Source organism: Monopterus albus, unplaced genomic scaffold, assembly GCF_001952655.1.
Source record: "Monopterus albus unplaced genomic scaffold, M_albus_1.0 scaffold181.1, whole genome shotgun sequence".
Classification (NCBI taxonomy): Eukaryota; Metazoa; Chordata; class Actinopteri; order Synbranchiformes; family Synbranchidae; genus Monopterus; species Monopterus albus.
Genome location: NW_018128061.1, coordinates 309,158 through 330,223, shown reverse-complemented (window position 1 = coordinate 330,223; position 21,066 = coordinate 309,158). Strand labels below are relative to the sequence as shown.

Genomic DNA, 21,066 nt, shown 5'->3' with positions numbered 1-21,066 from the left:
TGCTTTGGGAAAAAAACATTAGTTGTAATAAGCAATATAGATGAAAACCAGGCTCAACAGACAGTGTATTAAAGTGACTGTATATCTAATTTACTACCTCTAAAATGTGGATTTAGTGTTACTCTGACTGAAAGGTGATATTCTTTGATGGAAGGTGAGTTCAGAAAGTGTCGGTCTGAAAACTGTCAATTTAGAATTTAAAATTGTTAGCAACAAATATTAGCTCACCACTGGATTGTGATATCAGATTTAAGCATAGTGTCCCTTCATTTAAAATGGCTTTTTCACCATCAGACCTCCTCATCTTTATTCATGATGACAAAAACAGAAACAGCTAATGAATAAACAACAGCCTACTATTCCTGATGCAATGCTTCATGCTCAGAGCAGACAAACGGCCTCATGCAGGGTGGACTGAGCTGCAGCTCTGCTGATTCACTCCAGAAGCTCTGGCACACAGTGCGAACATTTCTGACCTCTAAAGCAAAATACAATCTGAAAACAAAAAGCCCATTTCATATTATTATGCAAAAATGAAATGAAAAATAATTACAGTGTTTTTCCACAAACATGTTGCAAAACAAATGCATGAAGTACCAGTAAGAGATATACTCTCACATTTAAGGGCGGCTACTATTTGTTTAAATGAGAGTTAATGGTGTTTCTGCTAAAGGCAAGATAAACAAAGGAGAGGAATCAGAGACACTCTGACTCCCAGGTTCCATCACATTAGGCAGAGATCAAAGAGCTTAGGCCCTTTTCCAGGCAGCCTGAAATGGCACTCAGGTGCACCGTGTTAGAGAAATTATCCAGTGACTGCTCGGTCATGTTGATGACATGCGGTCACTTCCAGCTCCCTGGCTGCCTGTATATTTTCTTTGGACCTCTCCTTCTGCTTTCCCTTCAGGCTAATGCCAGTGGCTCTTGACAGAGCACCACAAAGCCTTGACAATGGACCTCAAGGTGGAGGAGCTTCCACTTGCCCCCTCAATCATGTCCTTTAATGCGTCTCTAATGTAGCCTCTATAAGAGTCAGGAGGAGATATTCCAGTGCTGATGCTCACTTATCATCTCATATCGCCCATGTGCTCTCTTTCTGTCTCTGCCTCTTTTTTGGTCTGTCTGGCATGGGGCCTGCGGTGTGATTTCTCCTGGCTGTGGCCCATTGTTTCGCCTTGGCTGAGTCTATGAAAAGGCCCTAAGGGAGCCATGCAGTGCCAGCTACAAGTGGCTCCTGATCCAAGCGGCTCAGCAGACCTCCACTGGTCTGGCTCGGCTCACCTGAGTCCAGGATGTCTCCTGCTGTGCTGTGGTGATGAGGGATTTTCAGAATTCTGATTGTGTGAGGGCTCCTGGTGAGGCTGCTGTGCACACGGCGGGTGACATGGCGTGGGCTGCGGGTTGAGGTGGATGGATATAGCTTTAGGAGAGCGTCTGTCTGATGTGAACCCAGCTTTAGGGAAATGTTTGTGTGATGTGACATTGCGGCATGCAGCTCAGCATGTGGGGGCTGTGAGGGTTGGCTCAGGACCAGACGCAGACAAACCCTGCTAGACAAGCGGAACAGGCTCCAAGCAACATCTTCAGTCTGGTCCCAGCTGTGTGTGTCATACTTAATCCTGGAACCAAAGGGACACATTACTCTGTGCATAAAAAAATCATGATAATTCAGCCATTAAAATCCTGCAAGTCTTTATTCGTGTTATTCCCCCAGTTGCCTTGTTTATGTTTAACCAAAAACTGCATGTCTGCTTATTAGGAAGCCAGCTTTGCATACACAAGTAGTCTTCACTCTGTGGGCCATTTCGTTTATTTCGCTTCCATTACTTTAACTAATAGTTTGTGACACTGAGAGACCCTGAAGCATCTCACTTACCCCTCAACAGGCCCCACCTTTTTTCTTTGTCCTGTAACTCTTAGCTGGAGAAGATCATAATACAGAACAGTGACAGAGCATCAACAGGAAGGGATATCCATACTTCCTCTATCCACCCTGCATTCATACGCTTTCCCTCAATCACTATCTCTTCATCACTGAATTTGCAAGAGCTGCTACTGTCTCCTTCTCGAGACACCTAACCTGGTATCTGTTTTCAGCCTCTCTTTCACTCTCCCACCACCCTCTCCATTTCCAGTGTCCTCTTTCTCCCCAGTCCCCTCTTTCTCTTATCTCTCCATCAAAGTATTGTCCTTTCAGCTGAAGTGTATAGGCACGGATATCCCCTCTGTTCCACCTTCCTCTCTCCTCTTCTTTCACCGTGTCCTTCAATAATCTCTTGAGTTTTATCACTCATTTCCATCTCTCAACCCTCTTACAGGATTTCACCTGAGACAAAAAGTCATCTGATAGGTCAGCAACCGAATCTGTGTTTTGTTTACAGCTGCTGCTCTTTTTTAATTTTATCTATGAAATTTTAAACCTCTGATTTAGTGTCTGCAAAGTCTCGATATAAGTAATTCTAAGGAGTTCATCGGTGTGGGCTGTTTTCCTGAAGTGAGGTTCAAATCTGGGAAGCGATTCTTACAGTGAATATCCAGCTGAACCTTGTCTGTGTGTGGTTTATCAAAAGGATGTTCTTTAGCTTAAAGAACTCAGGAAACTGCTTGTAAAATTGTATTGCTCTTTAGGTTGGGAAGTAGAGGGAAGTCTGGGCATCTTTGCTTAGACTGCTGTCCCCGGGACCCGGTTCCGGATAAGCGGAGGAAAATGGATGGATGGAAATGGAATTCAGGACATAGGCAATGTCCTGATAAGAAAACATACATGGTGACCTGACCCCGCGCTTGGAGGGGTTGCCTGGCAGAACAAAGAGCAATAAAACTGCCATGAATAGTATAAGTAGTTCTCGAGGAGCTTACTGCAGAGACACTTTTGAGCAGCTGTTGGATGCTCCTTCTTGCAAGAATAAGGAAAGATACCTCGATAACTGTCAAAGCCTCAGCATTCCTTCGTCTCATGATATTAAAGTTTTCTAACACTTAGCAACTGTAAAGAGATAAGGAAATAATTGTTGTTGTCCAGGAAGGTTCAAGGATTTTTTTTATTGTCAACTCACCATATGTGCAAGACATAGAGAAAATCAAAATACCGTTTCTCTCTCACCTAGTATTGGGTGCCATAACATTTAGGAACTAAAACAGAATAAAGTAGAATAGAATAAGAACTGGATTGATATAATTAGGATAAATCTAAACTGCCAATAAGCTGTGACTCAAAACCGTGTACAGTCAGTGACAGAAGTGCAAACAACAATAGGAGAAGCCAATCAATTGTACCTTTTTCTGGGCAAAACCCAAACTTGGGTTTGCAAGGTTATCGTCACGCTGACTTGGAAGCTGGGACTTAAATATTCAGAGTCATGATTGTAGATCAGTGACATAATGTAGTTTAAACATGAATCTGGGATTTAGGATGTTAAACTGCATTGAAATTTAACTCGTCTCTTTGTTACGCTGCATTTCACCTTCAGTTTCAGGAAACATTTTCAGTCATTGTCAGACATTCTCTACAGACACCTCTCTCCATTTGTGTTTATGTGGGACGGCCACTAATTGGTCTTCTGTTTCATGGTTTCAAGTTAGACCAGTTACAGTCAGTGCTAAACTGAGGGCCGACTTTGAATCTTTCAACGCCAGAAACCATATTTGCTCAGCAGCATAAAACCAACAATCTCTCTCATGTGCACTCGATACAGATTTACACCTTTTCTCAAACAGCTTTGCACACCTACAGCGAAACTTGCAAGCAACACAAGTAGCGCTCGGAATTGCTTCTAAAATGTGTGGGGAACTATCTTTATACATCCATGCCAATAAAATACTGTAAATTCGATTCCATTTACTTTCTCAAATTCCCATTCTGACTCACCACTTGTAGACTGCAGCAATAAGCCTCCCAGTGGTCGACTTCTACATACTGCTCTCTTTCACTCACCGTTTTTGTTTTCAAAGAAAAAAAACTACATTATAAAGCAGCTGATGACAACATATGGCTTAACAATGGAAAACACAAATCTAAAATATACATCTGAAGTGTCTGTTGCACTATGAAGCATGTTACTGTGTCCAGAACATGATCTAATGTAAGGCAGAAACTTTTTGCATCAAACCTATTGATACTTGTATTAATACTCAACACAATACTACTGGTGGTATCAACACTACAACAGTATTGATCCACCAACACTTTCTCTGTTATCCCCTCTAACAGGAAGGAAGTCAACCCCTTTGCATGTCATGGTGTGCCATTATTATGACACGTGGGTGTTTTTGTGTTCTGCTATTTTCATACCCAGCACAGTGTGTGTGGCACAAAGGTGCATGGAGAGTCACAAAAAGACAGCAGCTTCATTCAAATGAGGCAGAACATTGTGAAGTGTTGGTATTTTGGTGAAACCTGGTGCACAGACATGCTGAGAATAAACATGGGAGGACCGGATTAGGCTTTGTGCAGCCTCCCACTGCTGATAAGTTGGCGAGTCTGTAATGAGTGCACACTAAATCATTGGGAGTAAATGTGCAACAATTTTAAGAATAATACTAATAATGTAAATAAACTGTTCCAATTAACACTTACAAAGAAGTAGATGTGATCTAAGAAGCATCGGTACTTTCAATGGATGATACCGGCATCGGCCACCCACTAGTGTTTAATACTGAAAATATGAAAGCCTTCTCCTTCGGGGTGATAAATCTGCAGTTTACAGCTTTTAAAATCAGTGCACTGGACAGAGTTGTTGTGCACAGTGATTTGCTGTGCTTGCATTGACTAAATCACATGCAAACTGCAGCAGGTCGCTGCAGAATAACCACACTGACTTCTGCACTTCATTTGCCATCTTGCAGATCCACTGGACACAAACAATTCATGGTGGAAAACAGTGAGACGACCAAAAGTTCACTCCATTCTAATTACCACTCCTTCCTGCTCTCATCCATACACACTAGATTAGCAGTAGGCAATACTCCCATGTGTCATGGACTTGTTTTTGTCTGGCAAAAGTGATATTCTTATGCTACTTTTTGGAATATAATGCAGCAGAATTACAAATGTCACTTCTCATTGATCCCGTTATATCATCATATCACATTCATGTCTTAAACTATTACTGGTACTGTAGGTTAAATGCAGGAGACCACTTGAAAAGTAAAACAACTGGGCAATGACACAAGAGACATGCCATAAATCTAACTCTGCACTTTCTGAAGCTCCACTGTTCCCTTTGAAATGCTGCACCATCTGCCTTTGGCTGCAGATTTGTTGTGCCTTATTATATTCACAACATTATTTTCCTCTTTGGAGAAACTCTCTTCTCCCCTTTTACTGAGCTATTTTCAAAATGTCACTCTGATTGTCACAGCTGTTCAAAAGGTATGAACCAGTAATGACACTGGCTGAGAAGTTGAATGTTTATTGCTTCATAGTCTGCTTTAGCGCTAACCTTCCTGTTTCTTGATTATCCTATCAAAAACTTTTACCTGTCACCCCACAACAGTATTAACTGGGCCTCTCATGAGCCTTTGCATTTTGTAAAGGCTACATGTGTGTATTTCAACAGAAGGTTTTCTGGAAGCTACACATGGACCATCAACCAGCAGAGGGTGGTAGACTTTTGTTTCCGCACCTGGAAACCTTCAAGACGGAATACTGGCATTGTTTACTCTCACTTGGACTAACCATTAGTAGATGCAAAGACTAGCTAGCCCTGATAGGGTAGCCACTTCCCTCAGCTGGCTGTGAAAGTCAATATGCCAACTTTAGCTGTACCACTGTGATATTTAATTATTATTATGATTCATCCTATGAAGAGGAAAAAATTCTGACACGCTTGCCTTTTGTCAGGACATCTTGAGCCATCCCAGACGCAGCATCGGTCATCGTTTATTATGACGCGTGATATGGGACAAATTGTTGTGTCTGGTACCTAGTGTTCGAATGTCCTGCTGTTATCAGTCTTAAATCGTGTAGTTCGAACCCGCCATAAGGTTACGTCACAAGCGACATGACCAATGATGGACGGACCTGAACTCGGCTCTATTTATGAAAAAGACAAGTGGGGTTTAGTTTTTTTCTGTTTTATTGTTCTGTTCCAGATTATTTACCTTTATTATTGTTTATTTGTGGTATTCTACTGTATACCTTGTAATGCTTGTTCATATTAAAATGATAAAACTGTTTGGGGAAAAAGGAATGATGAAAAACACTCAAGCTGAGAACTAGGTGGGAACATTGATACCACTTCCATACAGACTAAATGAGAGGCAGCACCAGCAGCTCCTACATTAGCTTAGCATAAAAACTGGAAACATGGAGCAACAACTAGAGTAACTGGGCCTATCCAACGGTAACTAAATCAACAAGCTGTATGTGACTTGTAAAAACAACAAATATGTTTTTTACGGGCTGGTTTGTGATGAACTATTTCCTGGTGAGGACCCGTGACTTCCTGGAAGAACTGGTCCAAACCCAGAAATAGTCTTTCTGTGTGCTGGGTTAAGTCAAACATCTTAGCATACAGACATGACTATTGAACTTTTCATAGCATAACTTCCACAATGTCAAATTTTGGCCAAAGCATTTTGGTTTGTCAGTGCTCATAACTGATTAATTCATTTCACCGAACAAGCGCTCACTACATGTCATCCTTCTGCAAGTTGTCAATAATGCAGTCAGTCCTCACAATGTGCATTGTGCCATATCTTTCAAACCACATTATTCAATTAAGAAAAACTAATAACAACAGACAAAGCAAAAAACACTCTTAATCAAAGTGTGAGAAATGGTTTTTATTTCCACCAGAAGCATTTCTTTACTGATAGATACAATATATTTCAGGCTGACGGCACATCATTGCCAAGCTAATGGCATGAATAGCACAACAATTTTATTATTCATAATAGCTGCATAATGACAATAAAGGGAAATTCATGAGAAAAGCTGCAACTTACACTATATCCTGCTTTCAAGCTTTAGAAAAGAGACTGCGTAGCCACTCGTGCTCTGTAGAATGTCTACACTGAATACAAACTGAATGTACATCGAAAGAAAGAAATGAGCCTTTTATCTCAGGGAAGGAAGCTTGTACTTAAACTACTAACCTTTGTGCTACAAAATACATAAACCACAAGTCAAGAACATCTAACACTTCTGGATTTGTTGCTGTCACCGGGAAGTGAGGAGGGTTAACTTACCTGCACGGTGGCATCCAGCTCTAAACCAGTGTGGTCTGCCCAGAAAAGCCTGCTGTCCAGACCCCAGCGTTTTCTTTGCGCTATGACAAACATTTTTAAAGTATGTGTCTTACATATAACAAGAATTAAGATTTATTTTGCACTTATTTCTTTTAGTCATATATGTCAAACTGCAACATTTCAGGAACCTGCGGGCTTGGAAACTAAGCATAGTTGACATTTTGGACAGAGAACAAATTTTCTTCTCTATTAAATTTTAAGACTTCACAAGACAAATGCAGCTCACACTCGCTCATTGCCATTGGAAGGTGAGCACCTGGGATTGGCTCACTGAAAAGGTGAGTTGTGGGTATAAAATATTTATCCATTACATGCTGTTCAAACATCTTTTTACTCTGCTACCCTTCTTACTGATTGAGAAACACAGCATGATTCATCCAGTTGGAACAGACTGCATATTGTACCAGTCTCCTCAAGCTTATGGCAATAGCAGTCCAAGCTATTCACAGAAGCTGTAATGGGTATTTTCTTCCTTCTGTTTTTACATTTATTTTCCTTATCTGTCACTCTGTCACCTGTAAGGCATATCTGAGTGACGACTGAATCGGAGAAAAAGAACTCCACATATAGCTAAAATATATGTGTTAGCTGCCTCTGGGCAGACACGCTCTCTGTCCCTTGCCTCAAAAGCCCTGGTGAAACAATGCTGGGGCATGTGTTGCTGAGTCTGTTTGCATTTAATTCACAGCTTAGTCTTTAATAGCTACACCCCCCTGCTTGCTGCTGACCCTGGGGGCCATTCTACTACCCGAGCCAGACTATAATAGCTTGTACTGACATACCGCCTCCTACAGATGAAGCTGGATAGACAACCAGAAGTGTCTCATTTTCTCAAGATGTAGTTAATGACAGATGTTTAGAAACACTCCCAAAATTCTGGGTCAGGGCGTGAAAGAAACCTCTGCATCCCACACATGTGAATTCTAAAGCATTCCAAGCAATAAAATCACAGATTATCCCCTCAGAGGGGTTTCAGCCAGAATTATAATACAATCAAATGCAGTTGGGCATAGATATGTACTGTATGTGTGTGTGCACAAGTGCTAAAAGAAAAGAAAGAAAATTAAAAAAGACTGAGGGCAATGGAGAAAGAGTGAATTAGTGAGTGAGGGGGAATAAAAGGAAAAAGTGGGACAGAGAAAAACACAAGCAACTTTCCAATCATGTAGCATTTGTGCAAAGAGCCAATTATCTTTTAAAAGATAAAAGTGAGAATGATGTGCAATCAAACAAGACTAAGAGTCTGCAGTAGGTTCACGTCTTTGTGAGGCTGTACTTAGGCAGAGCAGAGCACTGAGCTAAATGCTAATGTCAGCATGCTAACATAATATAATGAAAATATTACTATGCAGAAGAAACTGGGTCATGTTGTTCACCACCGTAATTTAGCATTTTAGCATGCTAATATTTTCTGTTTAGTGTACATTTTAGGACAAATTAAAATGTTGACCTGGTTTCATGGCATTCCATCCAAAGCTTGTTGAAGTATTTCAGTCTGGAAGAGGTGGACCAAGCAGCTGGAGGACTGAACAGAAAATCTATGTACTCTTTGAATGTAGACATGCAGATGGTCATACGCCACCTGCTGAAGAAATATATGTAATGCTCCAATATACTGTATGGTGTCAGAGATAAAAAGGGTGTGACAGGGCATTGGGCCTGAACTGGTAAACCAAATGATGAAGTGGTCATCATATGCTGTTTTCACCTGTAGCAATAATGAACAGGAATTAACTGTAGTATTCTATTTGCCAAAAATGCTTATCTGAAAAATGATCAAAGAATGGAATTAGAAAATCCATATCAAATTATTATCTCTACAAATTATGAACATTTTAACACAATTTAACTAAAAACTATCAAGAGAGTTTTACATTACTCTTGTTTCACAATATTGCTGTTTTCCATTTTAGTTCCAAAAGCCATTACAATTTACCGGAACAAAACAAAGAAATGGAGGAAGGTCTAAAAGTGAAAGCAGCTGCTATTAAGAGGGAATCATTTTTACACTCCTGTTCCTTTATCATTAGATTGAAAGGTAGGATGTGGAATCTTTTATTTGGGGTTAAAATGATTGAAATGCCTGACAAGGACATCTCCACTGTGCACACATGATGTGTTAAGCAATAATAGTTTGTGCGTCCGCAGCTATTTGCTGCTTTCAGAGGAAGGCTGTTGGAGCGTGCAGTCACATCCAAGTGTGGGCAGTAAAAGATGGCCAAGTCTTATGTTCTTAAAAATCAACTGAAATTGGAAATAATTTGGGGACATTTTGTTCTCTTGAGGCACATACCAATAAAGTAGCTGTTTGTACAATAAAGTAACAGTTTGTAGATATTTTTATGTCATGACAGAAGGATACGACTTCTTCCTATTTTGTAGTTGATCTTTTATGTCAACGCACTAAACGGCTCCATTTGTTTTCACTTTGCTCTCTCCTGTGTCTGATCACAAAGCTATGCACTCAGATCATCAATGACAAGACAAACATACCCTTTAAATGAAGCCTAAACCCTGGTGAGAAGTTTTGACAACTACACAACAGAGCAACTACTGTGTGATGAAGCAGAAGACTTGGAGGCAGCAGAAACAAGATGTAAACGCAGCATTGAGATCTTATCAACATTTAAAGATCATTTACAGTATTTACACTGCAGAGTAACATTAACATTCATTTATTGTCATGTTTCCAGCCACCTGGTGAATATACATCCAATATTCATTCACTTTTTGCTCTGTATTTGGTCTCCACCAATTCCTGATCTAGGAGCTGTTACAGACTCCACTGTATTCACCAGTTAATCAATACCTTTGTCTGGATGCCATTACAGTGTTTATTTTGGTGGTAAATGATGCTATGAGAACAGTGAGCATGAACCTGAAGAGCAAAGTTGCAGGGCAGAAAACCAAAACAATGGGTTGAAACATACTCTAAAGGGGAACTGCAAGGTTTGTCACTATGATCAACCCCTTTCACATTACACAAGGTAATGTTAATGCAATGTTATTATAAACATACAGATTCTAGCTATTTTAAGCAACTAAAACTATTTTGATAAAGTAAGACTGTCACCACGGTCAAAAGAAATGCTGCCAAGAGATGGCACAAAGCACAGTCTAACTACAGAAATGAGAATACGGACAGGAGGAACAAGTCATGAGTTGATGCAAACACTTTCTACCAGTCTCTCCCAAAACAGCATGACTCTTTTTCTGCCTTCATTAAATGTAAACTTTGCAAGATCTCCTTGTCCATGTGAAACACTGCTACCTTAACTCTGGGCACAGGTGCTACAGCAACAATCTGAAGTGGTGATAGGCAGGAAACAGCCCTCAGAATAGCATACGTTAACGTTTCACCTTCCACTACACCAGCACCACATAATTGTGGAGGTACTTCCATGCACAAAAACAACTAACTTGGCTAAGAGTCCTTTTCGGACCTGGCTACTTATAAAATCACCTGAAGGGGAATTCTTCTCAAACTGGGACAAAGCTTCACTGTTATCTTTATGGTTTCCTGTCTATCTGTGATGCTCCTACATTTTAGTAAAGATCAAGGTTACAATAAAGACTAATAAAAACCCTAATTGCACATTTGTCCTACTTTATAATATCTTCCAGCAGATTGTGTTTAGTAGGACAAATCCTGACATAGTCCAGCTCAAACAGAGCTTTCTACTCTGTGAGGCACTAGACCAGGTGGGTTTTTAAGATGCCCCCCTTTTCAGCTTTTGTTCTCTCTCCCTCAGCTCCTCTCCTTCTGTCTCTCCTTCCTTCTGTCTATCCCAGTGGAAACAGATATGAAAGGCGATAAGGAGCCAGATGGGAACACAGCTATGAATCCAGACTTGAAGCAGTAAAAATGCAGAGGTCCACTGTTAATTCAAGGGAGAGATACTGATTGGTGCTGTGTGTTTAGAGAAGCAACAACGCTGTGGCACTAACAGTGGCCAAAGCAGGTCCATACATATTTGGCCTTCATCCTGACCTCTTTCACCAAGTTATAATCTGATTAATAGATGGTCAGAGCAAACCTAGCTCTATTTATTGCCTAACAATTGCATGTTTTCTGCTCAGGTGGCTAAAAGATAACTGGTTTTGAAAAACAGGATGACCCATTACAATCCTGATTTCTTCAAAAATCAGAAAAACACTTTAATGGTTATGATGCTTAAAACACAACATTTTCCCCCACTGGAAAAAAAACAAGAACCTTTTTATAACATTTACTTGAGAATAATCCTATACGATTAAAAAGCAAAGGGAAAAAGAAATTATAACTCAGTTTTTGTATTGTTGCTATTCAATTAGCAGGTGCGTCCTTCCTGCTGCTGCCAGTCTGTACAACCAGCATTTCTCCCAGTAGTACAGACAAAAAAGAAATAAAGAAAAATATCTTTGAATGAATTCAAGTTAAAGCAACAACAAGTGCATTTCTGCAGGCTGCATCAGTAAAACACACCAGTTCAAAGTCCAACACCTTGATGCCTTTCGTGGTCTAACAACTGTCTTTTGGGTTTAGATCACATGTCACACACGTGTTAAAGAACTGAGGCAAATATATTAGCAGAGCTGGATGTAGCCATGGACACTATCATAAAGCCCCTTTGGCAAAGTTCATTCTTACCACTTCAGTTCCTTCTAACAGAAATGTGAATTGTATCATCTTCCTTCTAACAGAAATGTGAATTGTATTATCTTATAATTAGTCCCATAATGTATTGTATAACTTATAGTGACAGGAGAAGGGATTGACAGGAAAAGAACTGAGTTCAAAACTGTGTATATCTGTATATTCTGTGTGTGTATAAGGCATATTTATGTCTGTATATACGTAATAGTGCTCGCTGTACCTGTCCCCAGGTCGGTGTGCTCCTGAGACATGTGCTGGCTCTGGTGGACCCATTCACCGTTGCACTTGAAGAAGATTTGGAGAGCGGGTCGAGCTTGACACCGGAGCTTGATGGGGTTACTCTTGACAATGTAAGCATCAACGGGCTCTTCCATGAAGTGGGGCAGTGTCCCAGATTGGCCATGCTGCAGGGCTTCACCTCGGGAACCTGAGGAAAAAAAATGAGAATAATATGAGACTGTGTATAAAATAAACATGAATACTGAAAAAGAGAAATGCTAGATAATACAAAACTCCACTGCAGATGCACAGTGTTTTCCTGAGCACAACAGTCTTTAATATTTTAAGTAAACATGGATGTACACATAATGCTACAGGAGAAAGCTGAGCTCAACTTTATTTTGCAAACCTGCAAAATGTTTATAATAAAAAGAGAAGTGGGACAGGAACTGAAACATGCAGCAGATTTTATCCCAGTGCAATTTTACTATAGCGATGAGTAGACATACGTTTTGACAACAACCTTCGTTGCTGGAGAGGAAAGACACAGCCAGTAGTTAAAATGTCAGCAAACAGGCTCCACAGGTCAAAGAACAAAAAGCCAAAGCAAAACTAAACAAAAAAAGCAATTAGTGGAATCACTTGAAGAAGAAAAAGACATCTGAATGGTGATTAGGCAGATCTACAGCAGTCCCATAAAGACGTATGTGATCTCTCAGATGTTGGTGTTCACTGAAGTCAGAATGCCAGAAAACACACTGGGAACACATTAACAGGCACTACTCCCCTTCTTCCTTTGCCTGTCTCAGGTGCGTTCCAGTCAGTGCACGTTTTGCTTCTTCTGAGGCCTCACAAGTGTAATTATACTCCGACTAATCCCCTAGTTTGCTGGAACCTCTTTCATGCAAGTGTGAAGGGTTTAGTGAGGTAAACCGTCCTGCACACGCCCCTCCTGATCCCAGCTCCCCACTGCATGTTTTTCCACAGTGATGGGTGTACCACTGAAAACCCCATCAGGATTAGAGAACCCACTCTCTCTTTCTCCCTTCCACTCTCTAGCTAATCTAATCCTCCTACCTTCCCTGCTGGATGTCTCCTGATTGAGGGGGATAGATAAAAGACTGTGTGATTCCCTGGCTGTAAAAATCACAGCACTTACTCAGTGTTCCTCTCCCCTCTGTGCAACACATTCACATTCTCTCCTTCATTCCTGGAACCGAGGCTGAACAAAGAGATATGCTTTTAATTTCAAAATGACTAGCCCCGGGCATGCTTTTCATCTACGGAGTGCTTCAATTTGTTTTGCACATGGAGCATTGACATGGTGTGTTTGTATTTGGATAGATGCAAAACATAGACGTGAGTGCACATCCAGATGATGATAGATGGGCGCATGAAAACACAAACACACAGCTGTCAAACAAAGCCACAGCCCTCCAAGTAATGACTCATTTGTTAGTAGATCAGGTATTGTACTAATGTTTATCACATGACAGTTTAATGCCAATTATCAACATCAACAGCAGCGAGGTTTCATTACAGGCCCTATTTCAAAGTTTGCTGTTTGTTCGCTTTTCAAATGTTCCTTTTTTATGTAGCAGGTGGGAGAGAACTGCAGCAGACAGATTAGGAGACACACAGGAAAGGAAACTCTGGTGTGATTTAACCTCAGGCTGGTGATGAGACATGTGACTCTAGAGGGAAACACAAGCACTTAACTGTCTCTGGGAACAGCATAACGTCAAAAATAGCTGAGTATAGATCACAAAGAGCAACACTGAGCACGGTCTATAGGATGCCGCTCCACTGCTGCGCCTTGCGGTACACATGGCAATGAGATGACTTGCACCGTTAATCATACGAGCTGCGGCTCAAACAGGACGTGAGGTCGTCAGGGGTGGCGCAGGTTTCTGTTTGCTATCCGACCATTCTCCACTCACTAAGATCATGTGGCTGTTGCGGGGCTGAGTGATTTGCATGTCACTTCCCAGGACATGCCAAAGACCAATATCTCACCTCAATATGCTTCTCCACTGTCATTCAGGAGACTGCTGTGCCCTGCACTTCAGTTTTCACAGTGATCTACAACCAATTCTTCAGCCTGGCAATAACACATAAGAGGCACAGATACATCCAGCCCCGTCTGAGAGGAAAACAAGACATCACTGCCAAAGGGCTGAGTGATGACACCCTCGCTCTTTCTTTCTCACACAAACAAGCCTTTGTCCAGGAAACCACCAGTCTGCTAATCCTGCATCAGCTGCATTATCTGTAAGAGAACCCAGAGATGTTTTAATTTCCCTCAAATGCAGTAAACACTCCATCTTTTTACATGCAAAATTAAAAGCAGTGAATAAGTGTGGTCTCTTATGCCACTTCAATTTATTCATATCTTTTAGTGAAAATCTAAATGAAATGAGGGGTAAGAGCCCCTAGCTGACTTGAATAATTTGGTAAAGCCTTTGGGTGGTAGCACAGGCTGCTTCACACAGAGTAAGATGATGACTGCTCCAGCACACTCACAGTGGTTCAGAGAGGCTGAAGGCAGCAGCCAGCCTGATGTTTGCCAAATTCTCCTCCGCATTCAGCACACTGCAATCTCATGTCCTGGCAGATAAACTGCAGCCCTGTTTCCATCTCAAACACCAGCTGATCCAATGAATAACCAACTTCTTGACACACAGATCATAAAGGATTAGGGTCCAGAGGATGGTAACCATCTCTACAGAAACACTGTGCACCAGCAGGTGTGTGTTTTGGTCCTGCTGCTTTTTGCTCTGTATCCCAGCAGCCAGAGGAATGTCTACACAAACCCCATGCCATCACGTTTGTAGATGTCATAGACCTTCCTTATCAGCACAGAGCTCACACTCAACATCATGGCCAAGTACTGACTGAGTTCACCCACTGATGCAACAACCCAGCAGCGGACTGAGAAATAAAGCCAATGCAGCAGTGCAGTTCCTCAAATGGCCACGTCAGTCCCCATAGACTCCCATGTTAAAATGCCCAACTTTACCAGCAGAACTAAATAAATATGCTTACAGCCTTGTAAAAAAAACGATTTCAGTCTCTATGGCTAATTTCCCCCTCCATGACAACTGTACGGGTGGTGAATTTATATATAATTTGCCCATTTTAAATATATTGAGACTAAAATTTAGGCATAAATAAAGGGAATAGCTGATTTAAGCAAAAGGTGGGAGGGCCCTGCCATAGTTAGCTAGCTGCTAGCAGTCTAACAAGCTCCACTCATGCTCCAACTCGTTGCCAATTTTTGGATTAGCCAGCGGTACCGACATGGCAACGACCAGACTTGAGCTTCAAAACCATTCTGAAGAAAACCGATGGGTGACATCACGGAAGGTTTGTCTATCTTTTATATATACGGTCAATAGCAGCAACTAATGTCTGCATTAGCATTACACGATCAAAGAAATGCTAGAGGACTTCACAAGACAACAAGCAGCAGAGTGTCTCACACATCCACAGCTGGTAGAGAAACAGAGGTACCTTGCAGGAGGATCCTCTTTGTTGCTGAGGATACTGCCTCCTGCCTTGGCTGCCCTTTACAGGAAGTATTATAATATCTCATTAACACACTAACCCTTTGTTTATTGAAAACAAGTTCAATCAGATGGCCTTTAGAAAATGTGCCCCAAAACAATTAGCCTGGATTGAAACGGGCCTTTGTGCAAGATCTGGTCCACAACTGTGGCTTCATGTTGTCATGTTATTAAAATGTAACATTTAAGGATTTCCTTTACTTCTTTTGAGACACGTTGTGTAAGCAGCAGCCTGCATTTTCTAATCATGCTGAATTAAACTTACAGTATGGAACAGAGAGCTAGACGTCAGTGCCACCATCTGCTTGTATCATTACAGTAGCATGCTATGCTGCAGTGGCTACAGGGTTATGAGCTACCTGTTGTCACCGAGTCGGACCTGGCTGTGGGTAAACAGGTCTGAGAATGTTGATACATTCAAAAGAAACACTTTAGCATCAGTGTGAAAGAGCTACAGTGGATATAAGACCTTACACTTGCAGTTTCACTAACCACAGCAGTACCACTCTGGTGATTCTCAATTCAAGTTTACGCATTCGTGTCTCTTTCTTTGCTTGAGATTTCCATTGCTCTTCACAAATAATGTTCACGGAAGGAGAATGAATTAAAATATGCACTGTCACAATGGTACAGGTGAGATCAACAGGTGTGTGAGGTACCAAAAGACTCATCACTCACTAATACTGTGAATGCACATGGCAAATGACCAGCATGAACAAGCAGCAAAAAGAAGACAGTGCGCGTCTGTTTGTGTTTGTATGAAACAAAGAGAAGAGAACAGGGGGGGGAATATATGGCTTTAATAAAATGCAACATTGCCTTAATGTGTTATCCAATAATCAGTGGCCTGAAGCTTAACATATTTTACAGTTCATCTCAATTTCAGAATATGAGTCAGTGGCCATCCTGCAATATCCCTGAAACTGCTGCAGTTTGAAAATAACTAAAATTAAACAACCGGAAAAAACTGAACAGAAGCACTAAACGTTTATCAATGACTTTAACCCACCAGACATCATTCAGGATTAATACGCAGGAAGCAGCTGTTATGCCATAAATTAATATACAAATCAACTAATTAATTCTTAGTTTGCAAATTTACAGTCAGCGGCAAAATTATTTATTAATTGCCATGCTGACAGTTAACAGGTTTAAGGAATAAGGTTCATGGTTCGTCGGTGGACGGGGGTGCATTTTATTTGCTGTTATGTGTCTTTGGCTCTGTGTAAACACTGACTTTCAGGCTAATGTGTCGGTGTAAATACAGGAATAACTACAGCTTGGCAATGGTTAAAGCTTCATTAATTATATATGCCCAGTGTGAGGTGTCTTCATAGGCAGCACTGACGCAGATCCGTGCAGCAGATGGAAGGTCTAGATTGAGGATCAGGGGTGAAGCTAGCAGAGAAGATGGGGGTGGAGGGAGACTGGTGAAGCAGATGATAGGTGGGTGTTGAAGACAGTGAGAAGCACTGGGGGAGCATCTGTTCAGATCAACTGAGTGCGCAGCACGAAGTCAAAAAATAATGAGTGGCATCTTCACGGAATGCTTTTAAACCTGCCAGTCCAAACAGAAAGGCACTTGGTTTTGGCTCCTGGGCCAACTTTGGCCCACCACAGGACCACAGCCTCTGCGATGCACAGCCCCCACACTCACTTCTTCTCTGTCTGCCTGAATGACAGGTATGGCACAGGGAAGAGACAGACAGAGAAAGATTGGATTTCTTGATCTGCCAGCACAACAGCAAATGGGGTGAGAAAGGTGGAAACGTGAATGCCTGACTGTGTTCAGTGTTCAACCACATCACAACCCATCAACCCACAGGTTCAGGTGTTCCTGTGACAAGCTAACAGGTAATGAACTCTTTAGGAACCAGCACTGTGCACACCAGCTGGATCGGCACAGAGGCTGCCATGGTGTCAACAAACTTGTCAAACTGAGGCAGGATTATGCTGAAGGTGGTAACCAGGCATATATGTCTGATTGTCTACAATTACTCACAATCACATCCATGTTTCCTTCTTGATACTATCCCTCTCTGTCCCCCAAGTCTCTCAGTGACTTCATTCAGACTGCAGCGATGCTTGGGGCTACAGTGCTGTCTGAGTTGTAACCTCTTTGCATTTGGAGAACAACGAGCAAAACATTTCTGCTCTGCCTCTGTGACTCGTAAAAACAGCATGGCCTCAACAGAAAGAGATGCCAGAGCGCTTTGTTCAAATATTAATTCAAAGTTCTCATCTGTCATCTCAGGACATAACACACATGCACACACACAGACAGTCACATACTGTGTGCGCTACAACTGAAGCACTCTCAGGCAAAGACAGATTTCTTCGCACATGGTGTCCAATCAAAAGGAGAACAGACAAATGTTGACTCTTTGCTCTGATCAACCACTTCACACTCAGACTTCATTTTTCCTGTGTTGATTCAATGACTTTTGCTTGTTTCTCTCTATCAGCAATGACCTGCTCTGCAAAGTTACGCTCACATGGAAGTCGCTGTGTATGTGCCAACTGTTATCTGTCTGTCCTGTAGCCCCAGTGGAGAAGCAGGAGCCTTGTTTAAAGAAACCTCAGAGAAACAAGCACCATTCATACACTTCACCATCAAGATTCATCCTGTCTGTGAGCTGGGGGACAGTAAATGTTTGAGTGTTAGATCAGGCTTAGTTTGCATCAGCATTAGATGAAGGGACAACTTAGACTTTCAAAGCACAAACAACAAGAGCACAGTCTGTTTCTGATGCTTTGCTCACCTTCTTTAAAGTCATGCTTTGGTGTATTAACAGTAATTATACAATACTTGGTGCAAATTTGACACTTTTGGACTTTTTGCCCTGGAATTTGTCTCTCAGGCAACACACAAGACTTTCACAAACAGAAGATGCTGAGAGAAAAACTACAGTGTTTCCACCTTCTTTGCATTTTAAAAGATTAAAACAAACTTTAATTTGTGTTTATTCACAGTTATTTTTCAAAAAATCTGCATCAGTCAAAACAAAGGGCAGTAATCTTTGGATTAAGTATGACATTTTCTTCATCTCCATGTCTAAATATCAGGATGATACTTTGGCATTTTGGCCCTTATTAGATACAGTAGCTGATACAGAGTCTTGAAGAAGACAAAGAACAAGGGGAGAGAGAACAGGATATGACAAGTGACAAAGGTCTCCATTTGGATTCGAACCAGGGAAACTAGCATCCGTGATTTCAAGTGGTGTAATAAAAAAAGAAGAATATTTGTTGTCAGGATTACAATTTTTTAGAAAGTGTAAGTGTGGAATGGAACGTGCACAAACCAGTGGATGTATACAGTGCTTGTGTATGAGTGTGTGTGTGAATGCTTGTCACCCACAAACACCCAGGTGGTATATGTGTCTTCATCGGTGTTGTGACAGCTTGCCAGCCTGGTTTTGGCAGGCGGGGAGATAGTGCTTCCCTCAGCTCCCCTGATAATCAAAGAGTAAACATGCTGGAGCAAAAGTGGGTTACCTGGATGTCAAACTGACAAGAAGTCTCCCGCCCGCATTGCATCCACAATTTCTTTGTTAAATTTTACTCATATACACATTAATACTAGGAGTGAAACAAACTCATCTAAATAAATGCCACAGAGATTTGAATATGACTTTTATACTTATTATGCCAAAAAATTCACTGAAACACTTTTTCCTCCATCAAACAAATGAGTGTAAACTAAAAATGTGACAAACAGGCTTAAGACTCATGTATATCTGAACAGAGAGCAGGGATAATCCCAGAAAATCCACTCTAACTTGTAACTCTGCTTTTCGGTGACTGGGCGTCAGTGGCATACAGGATCAACTTAAACAGAAGCTAGTTTATTAAAAACATGGCCTTGACATTGTCTTGTTATGTGTCAGCTTCAGTATTTTGTTTGTGCAAAATAAAAAAACCTTAAACATTGCCTGTACTACTCAATAAAAGAGGAATCTTTGCTTTGTGTGATTAATATGTCACCTGATCTCTTATTGTGATATTTACATATGCTCATTTTCCAGACCCCCAGTTTTAATCTATAATAATTTCATAAAATCAAACAGCTGTTTTGAATGTTATCACTAGAGATATAATAATACTTGTAATTTCATGATAACAAATGTCTTGATAATACTGTGGGGCTGTGTGTGTTTACCAGGATATTACTGTACATGTGGGCATTTTGCAGAATCTGAAATGGACATAGTGGATGTTCCATCATTACCTTTTAGAGCTGTTGTGTGGCAGCAGTTCAATTCTCCTGTTTGAAGAAATGACATGGACAGAAAGGAAACGGACAAATGCAAAACAATCTGGAAACACTCCCAGACGAAGGCAATACTACCCCTGACCCCTGATTAGGACTGAGACAGTATCCCACCTTTATGTGGCTTGTCCTAATGTATAGTGGTGTCTTCTTCTTCTTGTTCTGGGGTGCCGAGCAGCAATTTGCTCACTACTGCCCCGGGCGGTGAAGCGGATTCCTGCTTCAACGGGTGCAGCAGCCTACCGAGAACCCAACCACCAGACAGACAGAGTTAAACCTACCGTGGGGGTAGTAAAACACTCATGTTCCACTTTGAGTGTGACTTGTTTTGTTTACAAGATCCAGCTGTTGCAACAATATATTATTTTATATTATCTCATAAAAGGACTGCTACTGACTGCTGCATTATCTTTTATATACATAATACTAAAAAGTAAAGGGAACTTTTCCATATTTTTTCTTCATTTTTAATATTGTGATATATAATCCTATCGTGGAATTTTTATCACGACAGCTCTGTGAGCGTTTGGTATTGTTACATCCATAGTTATCACCTCATTAAATGGCTGTTATTGGTTGTTGTTACATCCATTATGATATTTCAGTAGCGGCAAACTGCGTCGGGCAAGAAGGTACAAAATTAGGAGACCTGTAGTGGCGGAGGTCGGGGTGGGTGGGAGTTGATACAGGATATTGATACTCAGGACTCTTCGTCTTCAACAAGATTAAAATCTTTGTCTGAGGCATTTATTCATACAGAAATACTGCTCTTCCTTTATGACCAAACTGAAATCTCTAATGATTCTTACCTGTTCTTCTACAGCCCTCCACATAAATTAGTTTAATCAGCGTCACCTCTGGAGGAGAGTGGGGGTAATATCCAGAGCCTCCAGACCTCTACAGTAGATCTTTTTTTCCCACTGACTTTATCTTTATCACACGGCCAATCAAGTCACTTTTGAATAATGACAGATGCAGATACGGAGTGCTTTTATTAACATGTTAAAAGCAGCACCATTATTACCTCATCTATCAGTGTTCCTTCGCTCTGGTGGCGTTTAGAAAGCCAGCCTCCGCTGACTGACAGAGATAGCAGACAAAAGAAGATAATTGCTTACTTA

At 41.1% G+C, this 21,066-nt stretch overlaps 1 protein-coding gene across 2 annotated transcripts in view; it reads right to left on the bottom strand.

The window, feature by feature from the left end:
* Window positions 1-21,066, bottom strand: part of LOC109969759 (netrin receptor UNC5D-like) — a 193,440-nt gene that overhangs the window by 44,458 nt on the left and 127,916 nt on the right. For both annotated transcript variants that reach the window (XM_020616888.1, XM_020616889.1), the window contains one exon: window positions 12,108-12,314. In XM_020616888.1, the coding sequence (XP_020472544.1) occupies window positions 12,108-12,314 (207 nt within the window). The remainder of the gene's footprint in view (window positions 1-12,107; window positions 12,315-21,066) is intronic.